At 37.0% G+C, this 22,405-nt stretch overlaps 1 protein-coding gene across 1 annotated transcript in view; it reads right to left on the reverse strand.

Moving 5' to 3' along the window:
- LOC139755706 (transient-receptor-potential-like protein) overlaps window positions 1–22,405 on the reverse strand; it is a 212,949-nt gene that overhangs the window by 16,765 nt on the left and 173,779 nt on the right. The window contains exons 16-19 of the mRNA XM_071674351.1: window positions 18,147–18,371; window positions 16,476–16,636; window positions 15,818–16,038; window positions 15,147–15,311 (exon numbers count right to left, since the gene is read on the reverse strand). Of these exons, the coding sequence (XP_071530452.1) occupies window positions 15,147–15,311; window positions 15,818–16,038; window positions 16,476–16,636; window positions 18,147–18,371 (772 nt within the window). The remainder of the gene's footprint in view (window positions 1–15,146; window positions 15,312–15,817; window positions 16,039–16,475; window positions 16,637–18,146; window positions 18,372–22,405) is intronic.

Here is a 22,405-nt window from a genome sequence, read left to right on the forward strand (position 1 = left end):
CAAAGCAAATGTGTATGCATTTAAAGTGTGTGCACTGCACCGGAGTATATAACTGTGTGTCTGAGTAATTTAGCTAAGCACATACCTGAGTATTGTATGTGCACAGTTAGAGTGTATTTGTCAAGTATGAAAATATGACACATACACATGTTGAGTGATATATGTGTGCAGCTGAGTGCAACATGTGAATGTGCTCAAGTGAGAGGAAGCCATCATGGTTATGGTGGTGATGGGGATCAAAATGTGGTACAATGTTATGAAGTGAAAGTTACTGATATAAGCATAATATTACAGTGTTTATGTGTGTATGTGTTATTAGACTACATATTTGTAATTACCTGTTCATACAGTGTGGGAAGGAAGTTTTCTGTGGTAGTGGGGGCATTTGAGCTTTTGTCATCATACAAGTATTTTCAGTTTATATACACTCACACCATTCAGTATATTATCACTTAGTTTATTCCAGTCTTCCACTTCTCTTATGCAATACAAGTACTTGCTTCCATCTTTTCCTGGGATAGCTTTTGGTAGTTCTGTCTTTGCATCTTCCAAATAACTCTTCACTGCGGACATCATGCTACTGGTTCAATAATGTGAAGATTGTCGTCAGATCTCCCTTTACTCTTCTATTTCACAGGGAAGGGAAATTAAGTATTTTTATTTTTTTTCGAATTTATTTGTCTTATTTCAGGTGCCATGTTAGCTGCCCTCCATGAGTTCTTTGTGGTCTTTTAAGTGTGCTGAAGTGACTTTGAAAACATGTTCTAGTTTTAATCAAATACATGTTTTGAATACCTTGCTAAACATTTCCCTATCCATGTCCTTAAATGCCAGCGATCTGGTGACAGGTTAGATTGCATAAAGTGCTGATCCCAAGTCCTTCTCGTGCACAAATGTGTGTGTGATTACCTATTTGTACAGTACAGGGAGGGAGTTATACTTTCATTGGATCCCATCTATTGAACTTTCACAACTATTTTTGAACTCATAACTTTTGAGTTGTTAGTATTTAGCATATAATCACTTGGTTTATTCCATGAACTCATTCCATGCACTTTACTTAGTTTCAAAGTTTCTTGAGTGTATGTTTTTGTATCCTTTTAAGAACTTTTTACTTTTGACATCAACAACTTGGCATTGAATGAAGGCTTTGATCAAGTCACTTCTTACTCTTTTTTGAATAGTGGTTAAATCTACAGCCTCTAGGCTTTCATTGTGACTCTTATTTTTTTTTTTTTTTAGGTACCAACCATCTTTGTTGATTTCCTCTAAACCACATCTCTTAGTTCTTTGTTATTCTTTATGTGCAGTGACCAAATGTGTGTTTTTGTCTCTTATTCAGAACTTGAACTTTTAACACTTGCATACAGTACATTACATCACTATCACTCTTTCATATCACTATGTTTGTGTGTATGTAGGGGGGAAGGGGCATGCTTGTGGGATGTTTATGGGTATGTGGGTATGCTAGTGAGTTTATCCTCAAGTGTGAGGGCATTATAAGGGAGGTACTTATGGCTGTATGAAGGCATAGTGATGATGGAGACACTCTTGGCTATATAAGGGCATAGGAGACACTCATGGCTCTCGGAACATAATGATGAGGGAGGCACCTATGGCTATGTAATTATAATAGTGACAATGAACTTTTGTATGTTGCCAGTATAGGTAGTCATGAGCATCACGTTTGTAAAGGTAGTCTTGAGCATAGCAGTTATACTGGTAGTCATGAACAAGATGGTTGTATGAGTATTCATGAACTTGGTGGTTATATAGATTGTCATGAGCATAACGGTAGTATGGGTAGTTTTGACCATGGACATCCATCCATAGGACATCTCACTGAGGGGCAAAGTTAACAAAATGATAGCAAATCTGGTAACTTATAATTAGTACAGAGAAGTGAATTAATGGAATGGACTTAAAAACTTTTTGTCTTATATCAACACATTCTGAATGAATAAAGAAGGAAAGATATACTTCAGTATATTTATTTGCTATGTGTCATTATATTGTGAATACTAGAATTTCTTAAATCTTTTTGTTCACTCCAGGAGAGGGATCTGTCATACCTCTGCCACCCTATCCCTGCAAGTGCCCATGATCGCGGTAATGGACATACTGAGGAGTATGTATATTTTGTGAAGGGTGAAGGCACTTACAGACACATGAATGTGATGATGGGAAGGTATTTATGACTGTAGTGGTTGGGCACAATACTTATTAGTGAAGTGGATGTGGCAGTGGTCCTGAAATTTGGGTTGCATGAATGCACTGGAGGGGTTGTGGTAAATGTATAGGCATTATAGGTTTCTCTGTTTTTCATGCTGAATACTGACTTAGATTGATTGTTTATCATCTCACACATCTTCTAAGGGTCATTTTCATGTTATCCACAGACTTTAAATGATCCAGTCTCAGTTTTTTCCTTTGCTTGTTCATGTTCATTATTTTTTATTTATTTCTTGTCTATGTGATTCCATTATCACCATTTCTTTTACTTTGCATCAAGTTCTTTACTGTCCTTGCCTACTGCTGCTTACACCTTTTCCTACTCTCTTCTTTTCATCCATTGCTTTCTACCTCTTGAAAATTTCCATGTTACAGTGGTACTTAGTGTTTGGTTTAGTCTTTCACAGAATATTGTTATGCATCAGAAATTCATGTTGCTTAACCGTATGATGTCTTGCAATACAATGCAAAGATTATTTTCATTTATTTCCATGTAATTTGCTGTAGTCAGGTAGTTTATCTCATGCAAGTAATCATCCATTTGCTTTCTGATTACCTTTTCCAGTATTTTACAGACTACACTTGACAGAGATACTGGTCTGTTTTTCAGTAAAGTTTTCTATTTATTAGACACAAAATATTTGCTCACATTCACTTCCTTTTTCTGACTACATCATCTGTTGATGATGTTTTTGAGCAATATTCCAAGAAGCATGTCAGGTGTTTCTACACACTCGTTTGGTACACATGCAGAAAATTTAGGAGTACCACATGCTTTAAGTGGGTCAAGACCCTAAAGTAGTTTAAGTCTTAAAGTTTCAGTGTTTTTTAAGACCTCCTCATCCAATTTAAATGGAGTTGGAGCTTTTAGCATCCTGCATTGTGAATATGATTTTGAACCTACTATCATGTTCCTTGTATATTTTCTTTTTTTTTTCTTTTTACAGCTCTTCCATGTAAATCAGACTAATTACTTGCTTTTATGGAAAGGTTCTTGATTTCTCCAGCTTTGTTCTCAAAAGTTTCTCTGCTCCTTCCTTATCAAGCTATTCTCATTCCTTACTCTCATACCTTTCTACTGCTGGCTAGCTACTGTTGTGCCTGTATCCTTATATATAAAGTACCTACCAAAGCTCTTTTGATTGTTTTCAACTTTTCTAACCTTCTCTTTCTATTTAAAGCTTACAGTACCCATGATATAATTACCTCATTGTTGATTTTACATATCCTTCCTTCCATAGCAGTGACCTACATTTTGGCTATTGTTGTCCATTTCCCAATTTATGGCCTCATTAATCACATAATCAAAGCGAAGCATTGAATCAAAACGAAGCATTGCATGATCTCATTTTCTGTTTGATGTACTATACCAGATGTTTGCACTTTTCAGGCTGCTATGTATAAATGTAAGATCTAGTAATGGTGTATCAGACCCTTATATTTTTGCAAGATGAGTGACATGCTAAGACAAGAAATAGGAAATTTTCACCGTACACATTCTAAGGAATCTGTGTCTTTCCATGACGTTATTTCATAAGAATCTACATTTTCCGTGAATGTTCCTCATTAATTGAACTTCCTCATTAGTAGACCTCACCTGACTAAGGAGAACTTGTCTCATTGCTTCCTGCACCATCCTGATTGTTTCCTCCATTGTTACTTTTGAATAGCTTTCTGGTTCATCAAAATTCTTTGGATAGTAAATTATTAACACAACCATGCAAACAGTGTGTGTACAGTAACTACCTATTGGTAATTACCTATTTTTGCTGTAGAGGAGAGGTAACATTTGTGGGACTCCAGCTCTTGAACATTCTTTACAATCATACAACTATTTAAACATGAGAATGTGTGTGTGTGTAATTCTTAGTTGTTCAGAATAGGGTAGGATTTTTTAAGCTTTTGCATACTCAGAATTAAAAATTTATTTCATCACACTGCTTACTCCATTTATTCATTACTCATACTGTAAATTAAAGGATTTTTTTAACACCTTTTCTGTAATGGTTATTATTTTCTTGTAATGGCCCCTGGTTGTTTTATCTTTGTATCCTCCAAAAACTGTTCACTATGGACACAATCAAACAAGTTCAGAAAACTTAAAATTGTGCTTTATCTCTCTGATGGGAAAAATTGGCCTTGAACCTTTCACTACAATTTGTTTTATTTTCAAATACAGTCTTGTTCCCTTTCATTTGAACCTTAATTAGATCTTTGATAAGTAATGACCAAACTTGAGAACCAGTCAAGTTTTGGCTTACAAGATGCTTGAATTGCTTGTTTAACATATTCATATATGTTTACTTAAAAGACGTTTTAATATTTAGCAACAAACAGTTTGTCTCCTTTAGAATTCACCTAAGATATAGCTGTGGTGACAGATTTGGTGCAATTGTACTGAGACCTCTTGCTATATCAGGTCTTCATTGTCTTGCATTAATTTGGACTGAATTTCTTCAACCATGTATCAGACCAAGTTTGGCGTTTGTGTAGGTTCCCTTATAAGCTATTGCACTCATCATTCATATTTCCTTCAGGATTTATGTCCTTATGAGCCATAAGTCAAATTCAAGCATTACATTTTCACTTTTTTCAAGTGGTGTATCATATTTGATATTCTCTTTTTTTAAAGTTATGTGTATAAAGACAAGTTGAATAGTGAAGGTGCACGAGCTCCTTTGACTTAATTATACTTGGTGATATATCAGTACAGGAAATTTTCCTGTATACTTCCTAAAGGAATTTATGTTTTCATGGCTCTGTATCTTTGAGGATCTAAATTCTCTGTCTTTTTCTTTAAAACCTGAAGTCTCCCTATCATGAAAAATTTGCCATTTCTGTGTCAGTTTCCTTCTCCATCCTAGTCACTCCCTCACTGTTTTTGTGGTATAATTTTTCTGGATAATTCCTGTTCTTTGGAGGATCACCACCACTATACATTTCTTTCATACAGTATTTCTTCCCTTTATATAGTGTTAGACCATAATTCAGTATTTACTAAAAATTAATGTTTCTCCTTATTTGTCTTCTATATCCTTCATTTGCTGACATTTACTCCTTTAGACAGATGAGGCCATACTTTACCTCTTTAGTAAGTTTCATCTCCATCACTTCTACAGCATCTGGGCTGTGTTCCCAGATTCAGTCCTTGAGCTCCAATTTTTTTCTACACCTATTCCCTGTCCATTCAGATTCATATACAATAATCTTACTCTGAGACTTTTACCACTTGGTAATCTTATCCTCCCTGGCCTTATTTCATGCCTCCCTTTTTGCATCATGGTTATGTTCCATAAATCTTTTGCTCATGTTTTCATAAATCACTTGTGATGAATACCTTAATGAATTCCTCCTTTACAATAAGTTTCTTAGCCTACCTCAATACCTCTTGGTTACATATTTTAACATCAAAACTGTTTGTCAGTGATTCTCCTTGTGCATCCTTCCTATATCTATTCTTTAGCATCTTCTATCTGAAGACTTGCATTTGGCATGTCCATAGACTCAGGTATTTATTTGATAATCTCCTCCTCTGTTATCCTTCCATCTTCAGTTAAATGGTCTTCTTCCACCTCAGAATTCATTACCGACCTACGTCTGTCAACCATACCTTGCTCTGTCTCTCTCATTGTGAAGTAGTCCATATCTGCAGTTGTGAAACATCCAGTTCCTTGACTCTTATCATGTTTAGAATCTATGTTTTTGTTATCACATTTATCCAGAATAAGCTGCATTTTTAAACCCTCTGCCTAATGTCCCTTGGATTACCCTGATTGTTCTATCTTTGACATAATGTTACCCTCCATAGAGCTTCATTCAACATATCATTCAGTCCTGTGTCCATACATCTCTGTTCCACCGCTTAAAGAGCTTCATTCAATGTATCATTCAGTCCTGTGTCCATACATCTCTGTTCCACCAATTATGTTTCTGCTTTAGTTGGGTGTATACTGACTTCCCAGGATTTGAACCCATGCAGGTTGAACCCCAGGTTAGCCAATGTTGACTCATGGTCTGTAACCCTAACTAGTATACCATGGTGGCTAGTGTGTGTCTGTGTTTCTTGAGCAAGGTACTTAAAAGTGTTTGTGTGGTGATGAGTGAAGGCACTCATGAGTATGGTGAGGTACCTGTGAGTATGTAGGCGTGCTTGTGAGGGAAGGTACTGTTGGTGGGTAAGGTGCCTGTTGCATGAGTGGGCTTGGTGGATTTGCAAAAAACTGGATTTGCAAAGAACTAACAGGCTTGTTAGAGTGGTTGAGGACAATGTTGCTATTATGAGGCATGGTAGTCATAGATTTGTTGCCTTGTAAAGTATTAACTGAGTGTATGGAAGTGATGGTGGAAGTAAAGACAAGTAATGGGTAAAGTTCCATCAACATGTTTCAGCATTAAAACATTTTTTGTTGTTTGGAGATCATGCGTATGTTACTCATTATGTGGAAATCATTTTGGGTGAAAAATTGCTAAAGAGCTTGCTATATTATTAAATGTACGGGCAAACTAGGAAACTAATTCATTATGTTGGCCGATACACAAAAACTGCAGTTCATGAAAACTTACAAATGCTGATATTCGCAAAAAGCTTAATGTCATACAGCCTATGCCATTGCACAATGTACAGGACCAACTAGGCAATTAGGGGCCTAACAATGATAAAAAAAGCCGCTAACTAGGGAAATCTGTCAAAGTCTCTATGACAGAAGTGATTACTAATATGATATAGAGCAACTAGCAAGTGTAGCCAGATACAGTGTTGTGAAAGCCCCTCTAACAGTAGGTTGGATAAGATGGTACAAACATGGCATGAGTAACTAGATTTAGATAATGTGACAACTTGATGGATACGTGCTTATAACTGACAGAGTGATTAGTGGAAAATACAAGAGAGTGATGGATACATAAAAGCTAATAAAGGAAAAGGGAAATACTTGAATTAAAGCAGACCAGAAGATGGGTCCAATGAAAGCATAGATGTAAGGGAATACGGGAGTGAAGCAGACACGAAGAGGGGATACGTACCCGAGGGAAGAAGACTTTGAGGTGAAGGAAGACCCATCGATGCTTTAAAGAAAAACATAAACTAGGCTATACGCTAACGGTAGTTGCCAACTGCTGTACATTTTGATCCAATGCAAATTATCTCTTCACAGTGCAGGCATATGAACTAGGAAAATGCAATGGCAGAGCAGATCTTTGAATATATGACAGAAGCGCTACTAAGCGTTGTCATTAGAGGTGGCGAACTGGGGCGGTGGAGGTGAGGGTGTGCAGCATAAGGACCTTAACTAGCAACTAGTCCGCATCTCCTGTAGTCACACATCAATAGGATAATCACAACCTGAGCAAATAACTTGTACAACCTTACATTATTGAACACGTGACTTGTTTACTCCGGCACAGTGACAAACAATAATAAGCTGCAGTGCATTTGGAAAAGCAACATTCATAAAGAAATTCTAATTTTCTTTATCAATTTAAGTTATTTTCTTTCTCACTGGTGCTCATGTTCACCATCTGAGGGCAGCTGGATCTTAAATTTGCATCAAATGGAATTTGGTTTATCAACGGCATTAGCAACTTGTTTGTCTGATACTCAGACAACAGCCATCTCAGAAATGCACCAGTTTTGTCTAATGCTTTACATTTATTCCTGGACCAGCTGACCTCATGGTTCATGTCCAAGAACCTCAATATACAATGGTTGAAAGTTATATCAGAGGACTTTTATTATATCAGTAGTCACGAAAGGCTATCTAGTTCATTTCTTAATGGGTTACATTACATTTAGTTATAAAATGTTAAGTTCACACTGCTGTCATTCTTGTGGAGCTCAGAATGTGTAACAGACGTAGTTTATGATGTTTGTGGGAAGTTCATATTTTATTTTATTTTTCAAGCTTTTGTGTTGTGTTTGCTTCACAGATCTGTGGTGAGTGAAAATAACTGTTAAATGCTAGTTTAAATTTTTCATCTGATAAAATCTAATGAGATGTCTAATTGATAAAGTAAGCCACCAAACAAAATGGTAATTAGCTCAGTTTTATCATTAATGATAGTATGATGGACACAATCTGCACAATTCAAGAACTCAAAAAAAATGTCATTGGTAAGAGGAACTGCAGGTGACACCGACACCAGATCAATGAATCATAATATAAAGATCAATATACTCTTATGTCTTAAATACATAATTTCAAAATCCAGCAACTTGCATGTTTAACTGATTTGCCATTTTTCCTTATTTACTCTGATGACTATGAAATTGTAGGAAAATTATTGATATGTACTAATCCTCTACTCTTAAATGCTAATAACAGTAAACAACAAACTTCTAGAAAACAATGGAACTTGCAGAAACCTTACTGAAGCATAATCCAGTCTTGGTTTATTTTGTGAATAGTTTACCAAACATTTTCTTATTCATGTTACAATCTGAGCTTTTAATATTTGCCAACAGAAAGTTTGCCTCCTGAACAGTACTCCATTTGTGGAGCTCTGGCAACAGATAAGGAATATTTTTGACTACCTAAGTCTCTTACCTACAGAGTCCTGTCTCTTATTGAAGCTTTCTTTCACTGCATTCCATCCTGTCCACACACCCTGGAATACCTACTTGCAATGTAGGGGGGGGGGGGTTTACATGCTTGTGGGGTCCCATCTTTTTAAGTTTGTACTAATATACAACTTCGTAAACTTCAGTAAGATTTTTAGATTTACCATTTTTTAACTCAGTCAGTTCCATTCAACCATTTTTGTATTATAAATGTACTTTTCTTTTTTGGGAAGTTTTTTTACTTGATTTCGTTCTATGGTCTATGGTTCTTCCATCATTGCATCTTTCAAAGAACTGTTCACTGTTGATGTCATCAGACTGCTGTATAAATGTAAAGTTATTGATCAGCCAACTCTTACTGTTCTCTCTTCCATAGTGGATAAACCTTTCCCTATAACAATTTTCTCTTAATTTTTGGTACAATCTTCTCTATAAGTTTTGTGATTTTTTAAATGTAGTGACCAAACTGGAGAAGCACTCTAGTTTTGTCTTGGTGTAGAAAATGAAAAACTAGCAGGTATTCCCTTATCCATAAGTAACACTAGAACAGCTTACTGATATTCCTTTGTCCTTGTATTTATAGGTAACTCCAATATTTACCAAAAACATTTTCTCTTACAGTGTTCATAAGTTGGGACTCTGGCTATAGGTTAGGTCCCTGTCACAGAGATTCCTACAATATATTTTCTGCTACATAATATTTATATTGAGGCCTTCTTTCTTTGTGCCCCATCCTTGCTCTTCTGCATTTACTCAGGCTGAATTTTTTCAAGGATGTCTCAGATGAACTGCAGAGTTTGTCTTGGTTCCTTTGTAAGATGATGTACTCCTGCTTGCTTTTGATTTCCTTCATGGCCTTGGCATCATCTGCAAACATTTTTGAGCAGCTATCCAGGCCTATGGGCAAATAGTTCATATAATTCACATACATAAAAAAAAAAAAAAAAAGAAATGATTCTGGGACAGAATCCTGTGGCAGACCAATGGGGACCTCAACCCATTTCAAGAAGACTCCTCTGACGTGTATCCTTTATTCTCTTCTACTAAGATAATCTTCACTCCATTGAAGTAGTCATTGCATTATTCCTGCCCAAAGACATAGTTTCTTTAGCAGCTTCCTATGTGCTGCATTATCAAATACAAACATATATAGGAAAGAGTCCAGACTGTACCCTGTGGCATACTATTAGCGACTCCAGCCTATTTTGAGAATTTCCATCTTATCTGTGACCTTTGTTCCCTACCACTAAGGTAAACCTTTATCTATTTAAGGAGTCTGCCACTTATTCCTTCCTGCTACTCCAGCTCCTTCATCATCCTTTGTGCTGAAGGATCTCTGGCAGCTCAGGAATACACAGTCTATCGTTCTGTCTTTTTTACCCATGACAGAAGTCACTCGTCATATAAGTTGTCTCCCAATTAGGTAGTTTCTCCTTAGCAGGTTTGTTTTCTGGTTATCTTTTCTGGAGTTTTTCTAGCCATACTTGTTAGTGAGACTGACCTGTAGTTCAGCATGATTTTCAAATAACTTTTCTTAAACAGTGACAAGACAGTGCCCTCCTACACATCTTTGGAACTACCCCTTCCTCCATAACCTAATGAGCAGCATTTCAGGTGGCCTAGAAGGGGCCTCTGCACATATAGGGAAATAATGTTCTCATACTATTCGCCATTTCCCGCATTAGTGAGGTAGCATTTAAAACAGAGGACTGAACCTTTGAGGGAATATCCTCACTGGGGTCCCTTATCTGTTCCTTCTTTTGGAAAATTAAAATTGAGAGGGGAGGATTTTCAGCTCCTCCCCCCCTCTCCCCTTTTAGTCGCCTTCTACGACACGCAGGGAATACGTGGGAAGTATTCTTTCTCCCCAATCCCCAGGGATAAGGGAAATATGTGTGTGTGTATTACCTATCCATACAATATGGAACAAGACAAAGTTTTACACCTGTGGTCCCCTAACTCACACTTTCTTTCCATGAAGAAGTTTTTTCTTTTTTTTTGATATTTTTCTATATTATTAGTACTTACATTTGGTTTCTTCCAACAATTTATGATCCTTGACTGAAAGAGTACTTCTTTTAACTGTTATCTTGCTTAATCTTACTTTATGACCTTTAGTTGCTCTGCCATCGAATCTCATGAAGGACTGTCGACTTCAACCAACGGATATGAAAATTAGATGGTTGTATGTAATCATGTCACCTTAACTCTTCTTTCCTTCATAATGGGCACCTTTGTATCCCTCAGCCTGTCAGTGTAGCTCAACTCTCTTGATTTTCCTTAATTACCAGAGTTTGCCTCCTTAACAGTTCTCCTAATGTCAAGTTTTGGGCACATGTTAGGCACAATGTTGACACCAAAGTCCCTGTGATATCTCTAGATTCCTTCAGCTTCTCTTTAGTTCGATGATGTTTCCTCATTACTTTGCATCTACTGGCATCAAATTGCACCAACTTTGAAGTTTGTCTAGGTCCCCTTGTAAGTTGCTGCAGTTGTCATTTGCTACCTCTCATTAACTTAGCAACATCAGCAAACATGTTCAGATAAGAATTTAGTTCATTAAACATGTCATGAACATATACCATGGATGGCAGTGGACCAAAGACTGAGCCCTTTAGCATGCCTATGGTACTCTAGCCAATTGCTCCTCTAATCTGAGTCCTTTGCCTCCTTCCACTAAGGTAATCTCCTGAGTGGAGTCTATCCCTTATACATGCTTGTAGATTCAGTATCTGATGTGGGACAGTGTTAAATGCTTTCTGTCAGTGTTTGTGTGTGTGTTTATGTTCATCAAATCTCTTTCTGTCTGTCTCTCAGTCTGTGCACAAAAACCTGCTCTTCCCCATTTGCACACTTAAGGGGAGCAACACTCATGTGGGTTTCCTTGTCTTCAGCTCTTACCATCACACATATTTCTGTACACTGTCAGCACTCACAGTTTCATCACTTAGCTCATTCCTTTCATCAAATACTTGGACACTATAGAAGTACTTTGTTACATTTCCAATAAGTACTTTATTCATCCTCCTCTCAGAGTATCTATTTGCTCTATATTTCAAAGATACAAAAGTAGAACCAGGAGTGACAAGAAACTATGCAAAAGACTTCTTAAAAGAGCTGTCAGATGTCAGAAAAGTGCCAGAGTACAGGGTGAATGCAAGAAGCCAAGTAATGAAACTGTAAATGCTGACAGAATAGAAAAGTTCAAGTTGTATGACAGGAAAGCTTAAGAGACTAGACTCCATAAATGTTAAAATCCCTTCCCAAACAGTCCATTTGTATTAGAATAAGCAGCTGCGCACAGACAGAGAGACACCAACAGAACTTAGAATAAAATTACCTGTGAAGAGTTAGATAACATTCAAAGTGGAAGAAAAAAAGTTTGTATATATATATATATATATGCCTTACATCCTCGATAAAAACTTTTCACTGCTTCTAACAACTTGCCTCCCACACCATATATTCTTAATACCTTCCACAAAGCATCTCTATCAACTCTATCATATGCCTTCTCCAGATCCATAAATGCTACATACAAATCCATTTGTTTTTCAAAGTATTTCTCACATACATTCTTCAAAGCAAACACCTGATCCACACATCCTCTACCACTTCTGAAACCACACTGCTCTTCCCCAATCTGATGCTCTGTACATGCCTTCACCCTCTCAATCAATACCCTCTCATATAATTTACCAGGAATACTCAACAAACATATACCTCTGTAATTTGAGCACTCACTCTTATCCCCTTTGCCCTTGTACAATGGCACTATGCAAGCATTCCGCCAATCCTCAGGCACCTCACCATGAGTCATACATACATTAAATAACCTTACCAACCAGTCAACAATACAGTCACCCCCTTTTTTTAATAGATTCCACTGCAATACCATCCAAACCTGCTGCCTTGCCAGCTTTCATCTTCTGCAAAGCTTTTACTACCTCTTCTCTGTTTACCAAATCATTTTCCCTAACCCTCTCACTTTGCACACCACCTCGACCAAAACACCCTATATCTGCCACTCTATCATCAAATACATTCAACAAACCTTCAAAATACTCACTCCATCTCCTTCTCACATCACCACTACTTGTTATCACCTCCCCATTTGTGCCCTTCACTGAAGTTCCCATTTGCTCCCTTGTCTTACGCACTTTATTTACCTCCTTCCAGAACATCTTTTTATTCTCCCTAAAATTTAATGATACTCTCTCATCCCAACTCTCATTTGCCCTCTTTTTCACCTCTTGCACCTTTCTCTTGACCTCCTGTCTCTTTCTTTTATACATCTCCCACTCAATTGCATTTTTTCCCTGCAAAAATTGTCCAAATGCCTCTCTCTTCTCTTTCACTAATAATCTTACTTCTTCATCCCACCACTCACTACCCTTTCTAATCAACCCACCTCCCACGCTTCTCATGCCACAAGCATCTTTTGCGCACTCCATCACTGATTCCCTAAATACATCCCATTCCTCCCCCACTCCCCTTACTTCCATTGTTCTCACCTTTTTCCATTCTGTACTCAGTCTCTCCTGGTACTTCCTCACACAAGTCTCCTTCCCAAGCTCACTTACTCTTACCACCGTCTTCACCCCAACATTCACTCTTCTTTTCAGAAAATCCATACAAATCTTCACCTTAGCCTCCACAAGATAATGATCAGACATCCCTCCAGTTGCACCTCTCAGCACATTAACATCCAAAATTCTCTCTTTCGCGCGCCTGTCAATTAACACATAATCCAATAACGCTCTCTGGCCATCTCTCCTACTTACATACGTATACTTATGTATATCTCGCTTTTTAAACCAGGTATTCCCAATCACCAGTCCTTTTTCAGCACATAAATCTACAAGCTCTTCACCATTTCCATTTACAACACTGAACACCCCATGTATACCAATTATTCCCTCAACTGCCACATTACTCACCTTTGCATTCAAATCACCCATCACTATAACCCGGTCTCGTGCATCAAAACCACTAACACACTCATTCAGCTGCTCCCAAAACACTTGCCTCTCGCCACACATGGAATAACAACCCCCTCCCCCCCTCATGTGTGCGAGGTAGCGCTAGGAAAAGACAACAAAGGCCCCATTCGTTCACACTCGGTCTCTAGCTGTCATGTAATAATGCACTGAAACCACAGCTCCCTTTCCACATCCAGGCCCCACAGAACTTTCCATGGTTTACCCCAGATGCTTCACATGCCCTGGTTCAATCCATTGACAGCACGTCAACCCCGGTGTACCACATCGTTCCAATTCACTCTATTCCTTGCACGCCTTTCACCCTCCTGCATGTTTGTTACTTTTAAATATTAAACAAAACACTTATGGTAAAGACTGGTCAAAAGGGATTTTTGAATTCTACTCCTAATTTGCAACGCCATTTCTCTCCCACATTGCATATGTCATACCAGTTGTTTTTGGGTAATGTACAGAATGACCTAGTCACAATGAAATAAATCAACAGAACAAAAGGACTATGGTGACTGGTCAAATTATGTAATGAAAGTCATGAGGATCAGTTGCATAGACACTAGTGAAATTATGTTGTGAAGGTAAAGAGAAAAATGGCTAACTTAATTAAGATGAAAATTAATATATCAGGCATGCAGAAAATCTAAATTTATATGCCATGTCAGGAAAACAAATTCTGTACTTTCCCATGCCATCTATGCACAGGTCTTAGTTAGCTATGATTTGGAAAAAATAAAGGGTAAGGAGAAACACCCATTCGCCACCTCTATCTCTCAGGGTGTCATTTTTCTTCTTAAAATGTAATGGTTGCATAAAGTATTGAATGCTCACTGAAGTAGACTTAAGTTCGCTTCTAACCAAAGCTTCTGAAGGGACCAATCATTTCATGTTTATATATTACATACCATAATACCCAATTGGTATGTAAATTTTGAAGTAATACTTCATCCTCTATAAAAATGCCTGTCTTCTGTGATTCTGAAAAACATTTTAAATGACAACAACAAGAAAGTATAACAGAAAGAGGACTGTTTGAATTTCGGCCAGAAGAAAATATTTTAAATTCTTCCAAGAAATCCCTTTCTACCCAAACTTTCCTTCTCACACATCCTAAGTTTCTCTCCCTCTTACGTAAACATATTCTCTCCATCAACATCCCTATCTGTATTAGTTCTTTCCTTCTATTAAGGTCCATTATCTTCTGTAAACTCTCTCTCTATGTCTCTATCTCCCAAATATCTGTTTCCCCCTTTTAAGCATGCCATCTTATACACTCTGCATCACTCCCCTTCTCCAAATATCTCTTCTCATATTCTCTGCTTAAACACCCCTTTTTCCTCACATTCCCCGTTTGCAAGACTCACCCTGTGAATATGTGAGGTTACATGGAAGGGATGATGCTGGTGTGACAGTGATGTCGACAGCACCAGAGGAAGGCTCTCGACCCAACATGCCCAGGTCCACTGAGTGTTGCTGGATGATGCCAGGTGTTCCCAGGCTGGGATGGCTTGGACTATTAAATCCCAGAGCTGCTAAGAGAACACATGCTTGAAAATATTCGACAGCATAATTTTTAAGTTTAGTGATAAGTACAGAAAGATATATAAGGTTGTAATTAAAATAACTGGTGTTACCATCCTTTACTTGCCAGTGCACTTTGGTTCCACTCAATGCAGTAAATTGTTCAATACTTAAAACTGTTAATTTCAGTTATTCAACACAGACACATTACACCATTTTTAATATGCAGATTATTATTAATGTCAATATCACCATTATAATCCTGGGGATGAAGAAGATAATATAATATACAGAAATAGTTACTGCTGTGGAAGAGTATCTTATCATTGTTGCCTTAAAGTTATTGGTGAGTACTGCATGCATCTATGCTTTCCTTACTGTAATAGAACTAACAACATCACAGGCAACTGAAATGAAAAATATTTGAACTGTTCAAAATCTGTAGGTCAGGATATTCTCATGGAACTGTATGAAACAAGTACTAATAGAGTTTCTCGGCAGAGTATAACTGTACCTGCAGTGTTGCCACAAGCAGTGCAGGAAGCTGTGGTAGTGGTAATTACAACTGGGTTGACAGAAGCTCCACCCACAGCTCCCTCTGACTCACGACCACTCCCTGTTCGCGATGACATACGCCCACTTTGTTTCAGGAGCCGAAGGATGTCTTTCTTGATGGAGTCCATCTGGCCATAAGCGCGTGCTGTCTCCCTTTTTCTGTCTTCACGCAACTCGTACCTGCAACGTGAGGTTTGTATACATTTTCTTAATACTTAAATAATAAAGAATATTTATTTCAATATAATGATAACACTCAAAATCCATTTCACTGTGATAAGTAATGAAAAGATATACATTTACAATGAGTAAAACATTACAGTACCCTGCAGCTTGAGTAGTAATATTCTATGTTAACTGAACCTATGTTTAATGAAGTTATGATTAATTATTATTTTTCCTAGATGTTTAATGACTGTCCCTTGGGATATAGAAGACAAAATGCTGCCTATGTTTCTTCACAAAATGTGAATAAGGGAGAAAGGAATAGGGGAAGGCTGGTAATCCTCTTTCCTATTTCACCACTTCAAAAAATAGGTAAGGAGCCTAGCCAGGATCTTTCCTTGCAAAAGTAGGTAAAGAATAATGGGAAAAAATAAAAGACTAATGCAGAGTACCTGAGACTAGAGATGTCTTGTTTGATCTCGAGTAAATCATCTTCATTAACGCCATCCTGGCGATGCTGCTTCTTAGTCTGGTGAATGTACCGTGAGACCAAACGACGCATTACCTCAGCATACTTGTTGTTCTGGCCCATCCGACCACAAGGTGCTCCTCCCTGCACACCATGGTCAGTGTTACACCAGTAGGGAGTAGAGTAGGGAGGACAGATTGAGAGGAACAGTCAGTTCAAAACAGATAATTATATGGTGGTAAAGGAACAGTCTGGGACGAGAGAAATTTTGAAAGAGAGATGAAGAGACAAAGAGTGATGAAGGTTAATGTGTGATTAACTAATTGATCTTCACAGTGGTATACAAAGGTACAGATGCAGCTGTAGGTGTTAGTAAAAAAATTATTGTGATACTGGTATTGTAATGAATATAGGAGAAAAAGGCAAAGTGATGAAGTTATCGTTTACTAATTAGTAAAGAAATTACTGCCTGGGTTAGCCTTTTAATACTACAGGTTGTATCTCTTTAATCCGGCCACCTTGAGACCTGGCCATTGCCAGACCACAGAAAATGCTGGAAAACAGAAATTGACTCCTAAGGGAACCCTCCATGTAAATATATGTGTGACCCCTAGTCTTTCCAGCTCATTCCACATCCATATTGTTATGTTCTCAAAGGTAGAACAAAGCTTAAAACAGGAAATACTACGACCATTAATGCTTCCAAACACGGATTTTATTGTTACATCAGATTACATCATAGTACAGCATGGACATCTCATGGTCAGTAGTGTCTTCAGGATATGAAGGGTCAGCAATGTCTTCATGGTTAGCAGTCTCTCTAGGATCAGCAGGGTCTTCTCAGGGGCAGAGGAGGTGCAGAGAAGTGGATTTTCTATGCTGGAATGAGCCTTGTCAGTATTATTATTGACCTTCTTCAGCCACTATTGGAATGTAGCTTGCTTATGGTATTTTGGCATTTCCTTAATTGTCTTTCAATCAGATAGATATAATTTCTTTTTCTGTTATAAAGTCCCTTTGCTCAGTCCTGTAATTAAATCTCTTGTCATCTGGATACATTTATCTATACAAATCTTTCTTTCACTTCCTTGTTTTCCTCTGCACTTTCTTCATGATGATCTTGTTTCTTCTCACCTTGCTGAACCATCTTCACCATTTCTTGATCAGTTAGTTGATAAACTCTGGGTCATCTTTATCAATGTTTATCCATTCCTCTGCAATCTCTTTAGTTATTACAAGACACTAACAGTGCTACCCTGGAGGCAGATCAACAAACTAATGGTAGCAGATTCAAAATGTACCAGACCATGGGAGTTGCTGGACCACAGAGTGCCGGATTAGAGAGGTACAACCTACATTTTACTTAATATATGCAAGTAGTATAAATCAACTAAATGCTAAAAATTACATATGTATTGAAGCAACTCTGGGCCACATGCACTGTGAGGGTGTATGTGGTCTTGGAGTTAACTACTGAGGAAAATTTTTAAGTATTTTTCAGTAGGAGTATGTAGCCTGAAGCTGACAGCTTAATGACACAACCTGTTGATGGGCCTTAAGCGAGCAGCCAGCAGCTCATTTTTGTGACATGTTTTGTTTAGAAACCCACTAGGACAAGTCTAATATGTCATAAGCCCAGCAATTGTGCACTAACCTGTAATGCACCTTTCTCCATGGTGAAGCTCCTACGTTTGTCAGAATGTCTGTGGCCTCTCCTGAAGCAGATGTACTGCATACAGTTCTTGAAGTTCCTCATGAAGTAGAAGATGGCCTTCGGACTGATGATAAGGTTGAAGGGAGCTGGCAAAGTAGACCCTGGGTCAAAGTAGCTCATCCATAATTTGGAGCGGGCAAACTTCCATTCTTGATCAGCATGGTCCTGTGGGGGTGTGTTCACTTGCTGGTAAAAGTGTCTGTTTGTAATAAAACTTGCACGAGAATAGTTACAGCTCATCTTGTATGTAAGATGGTCACCATGAAGAATACTGTTTTCTCTAACTGACTGGTGTCTGATACTTTGAGATCTCTTGAACTAATAAGATTTCAGACAGTACCGCAAGGATGTAAAATTTCGTAATCATTCAAGGAATTCTGGTAAGTGACATAAAGTGAAGTAACACATCAACATTAATTACTCAGTTACAAGACAGGAGGATGCAAGTCCAGTGCATTACACCTTCTCATACCCTGTGAGAGAAAAGTCTTATTTCATGTTGCACAACACTACAGAACTGCATTAAGCAAGATGCAATAACTCAGCTGTTAGCTATTTCTTGATTGACAAGATGAGTAATTTATTAGAAAATTTGTGAGTGGTTAATACTCTGAAATAAATGTTGTAAACATTATCGAGTAATAAAAATGGTGTGCAAAGCTTGTGGGCAGTAACCAGAGTAGAGAAATGTTGCACTTGATATTGCACAGAAAATTTACAAGTGTCTTACCAAGTTCGTGTATATTGAGAATAAAATAAAATTAATTGATAGATTTAAAATAGGCAAAATTCATAAGGTCTAAAGGTATGATTCATCAGAATCAGTCAGTCTCTGATTCAAGGCTGAATGTTCTGTCTTATCATCATGTTGTTTATGACATGACTGACCACTGCCTAAATAGAAAAGATGTATAAACAATGTATAACCAGTGCTTGTGCTGAAGGCCTGGAGGGTCTTGATTATCAGTAGCCTGGCAGGATATCTAAATTGTGGATGAATGCGCTTGTAAGAAAGTATTTTTCCAAGACAAGCTACTACCATATTGATTGTTTTATGTGTTATTTAAGCAAGACCTTTATGCTAAATTAAGGTCTGTACACCATGGATGAGTGGTGAATATAGGGATCTTTTCATACATTTATATATGATATTGCATATTTCTGATTTCTAACATTACATTGTTCAGTTACATGTATCTAATATGAATATTATATCTGGAGGTACCTAACTGTTCAGTTGATTAAAGCTGTCAGTGAATTGGGCTGATCTTGGATGTGTACTGATTCAGTAATCTACATTTTCAGTTCTTTAAAAAAATAGCACATATTGTTTGCTAAGATTATATTTACTCTGGCTTTTATCAAGTGATACTAGGACAAGACTAACGATGTTTAGTATCATCTAAGGAATTTTGCTTGGTATCTGTCTTTTGTGAGGGGTGGTACTGATTTCCACCTTCCTGTTGGATGCTACATAGTGTTGTTGTGGTGACTGGAGGGAAGGGAGGGGGAGCAAAAGGGTAGAGGACTGGGGCCATCTACAGCTTAGAAGATGAGAGATGAAGCTCTATAGAAAAAACTAATAAGTAATATATAAAAAGAATAAAAAAAAAAATATATTGTGCAACGTCATGGAAAAAAAAAAGGAAAGGATAAAAGGGTGACCGTTCAGTTTTCATGAACAGTTTTTTAGAGCAACAGAGGGGGGCATATTCATGTCAATCTAAAGTCTACTAGATGCCCATGCAGATTCCACTATAATTAACAAGCATCAGGTAAAGGGACAGAGAAAAAAAGAGTCTACAAGAGTAAGCAATACGGACAATGGTGGTGAGACTGTAGGCTGCAGGACGGTACTACACGAGTTCTGACGTCGCTTGCTCTTTGGAAGTTTAAATTTTTACCATCATATTTTGCTTTGTGCAGGGTATAAGGTAACTGAGAACCATGTCCTTTCTGTGTAAGAACTGTTACTTATATATCGTCTATGGCATTTAATGATCACAGTCCAGTTTTGGAAAAATTAATTACTGACATCTCAAAAAAATTGTATTGCACAGGTTTTGAATATAATGTTGCCTGTGTCAACTGTAGGTCCGAATGAATTATTTCATCCGAGATAGATGTAGAACGATGCTTTATTATATATGGCTGTGTTATATCTTATAAACTGGCACAGAATTCTCTAGAACTAAAGACTACATTAAGGACACAAGAATACTGTAACTTCTGATAAAACTCAATCTACAAGCGAATACAAGTCATATCAGTTTGTTGTGATGTGTGAAATAACAGTAGTTTTTACTTACCAAGAAATTTTATGTCCATAAAAGGGAATATAAAGATATACTAAGAAACATTTTATTAATGTCTGTTTGTACAAGAAAATGCTTAGGACACTTTTTTGTGTCATTGCGTTTCTCTTGGTTAATTGCATACAAGATAAAAAAGACGGCGTAAAACTTTGAACACGAAAGAACGAAATTAACTTAAAACATATTTGGAATTTAAAACATTTTTCTAAAGTATATGGTAACATTTTAAGATTAAAAAAATGTCATTGATGATTATTTCAAAAGGAATTTTATATTCCAATATTCAGGTTCTAAGATTATCATTCTTACCATAATGCTCTAATAAGTTACATCAACAATTTCATTTCAGTAAAGGTACTTAAAGCAAGTATCTGCTTTAGTTTCTGCAACGTTAGCTGGTGTGTGTTATCCATCCACTGACTTTATAGCAATTTTCCATATATGATCCAGTTTTTTAGGCATCTAAGCTACTCTTGAAACTTCAGGGAAACATTAGAACTAATTATTCACATGTATAGACAAATCCAAGCATTATTCTCTTGTTCAAAGGGAAGTTGCAGGAGAGACATTTTGTTTTTTCTTATAATTTAACAAGAACCTTTCAGACAATGCAAAAACTCATAGAGTGGTATCAGAATAGGTATGACTCCCTACATCAGTAAAGATGGTAATAACTTTCACACTGAGGCCAAATCCATCTTTAAGGAGTTTTCAAATTAATATTTGGTGAAAAACTTTGGATGTGTTCAGTACACATCTTCCATTTCAGTTTTCTTTGCCCACTTACTTTTCTCTATGTTTGGTTGTTGGTCCTTGTACTGTTTCAGATAATGGGCATTATTTGTCATACCAAATTAAATGTGGTTTATTATTTTTGGCATTAATAACTGAATGCAACAGCTTGAAGATGATGCAGTTGAATTAATACTATGACATTATTTCATCAAAGGTGAGAAATGGACCAAAACTAGTCGATTATTTCTTTCATATTTTCGGTCTTTTTACTGATAATCTTTTATTAGCTTAACTCTCAGGTTCACATCTGTTCATTAACCCTACTTCCAAGTTGAATGGCTGCTGGCTGGGGAGAACTAATTTCCTTATCATTTCAATACAATCTTTCTTTGATTATATTAAGATAATGATGTCATGGCCAGCTTTATACTATCCTAAGATGATAGTATACTTAAACTTATGTTTCAGTACATTTATAACAGTAATGCACTAAATTATTCAGCATTTCAGGGAATCATTGATATTAAAACCAGGTTTTGCAACTATGCTTTAGGATCAAGTTTGTCAACTTTTTAAGTTTATATTCATCTTAAAGGGTTTTTCTAATCAAATCAGTAGTAATGTAACATTACTCTTATTCACATGAGGTTAAGTCTGGTTGAGGATGAAAATAACTCCTCTGTGAATATCCCAATACTAAATTAAATTAAATTTGCTCTGATTCATGAATTTGGTGATGTAAAAGATGGAATGTTGAAAGTAACACATATACTGATGTCACTCAAATGATGTACCAAGTTAAGCATTAGGCATTGTCTAAATTAAGAAATTTCTCATAAATGCTCCCTTAAACCAACAGATGTTTCTTTTTCATTCCGACTGGCTTGTTTGGAATATCTTTCCAAAAGTAATATCAAGTTTCTCATTTCCATATCTTTTAATACTTCCATAATCCTCCATACTTGTTTGGCCATCCCAAATATTTTTCATATATTACTTTGTGAGGAAGTAGAGGGCTTATGCGAGGAGCATACTACATAATACAATTCTTGGAAAATGTTTAAAGTACTTTCATTAGACCTTTCAAATTGGACTTATGGTAAGATGTCCAATGAGCAGACTGCTGCGGCATAAGTCTGTAAAGCCATC

The sequence above is a fragment of the Panulirus ornatus genome, chromosome 19, assembly GCF_036320965.1.
Source record: "Panulirus ornatus isolate Po-2019 chromosome 19, ASM3632096v1, whole genome shotgun sequence".
NCBI lineage: Eukaryota > Metazoa > Arthropoda > Malacostraca > Decapoda > Palinuridae > Panulirus > Panulirus ornatus.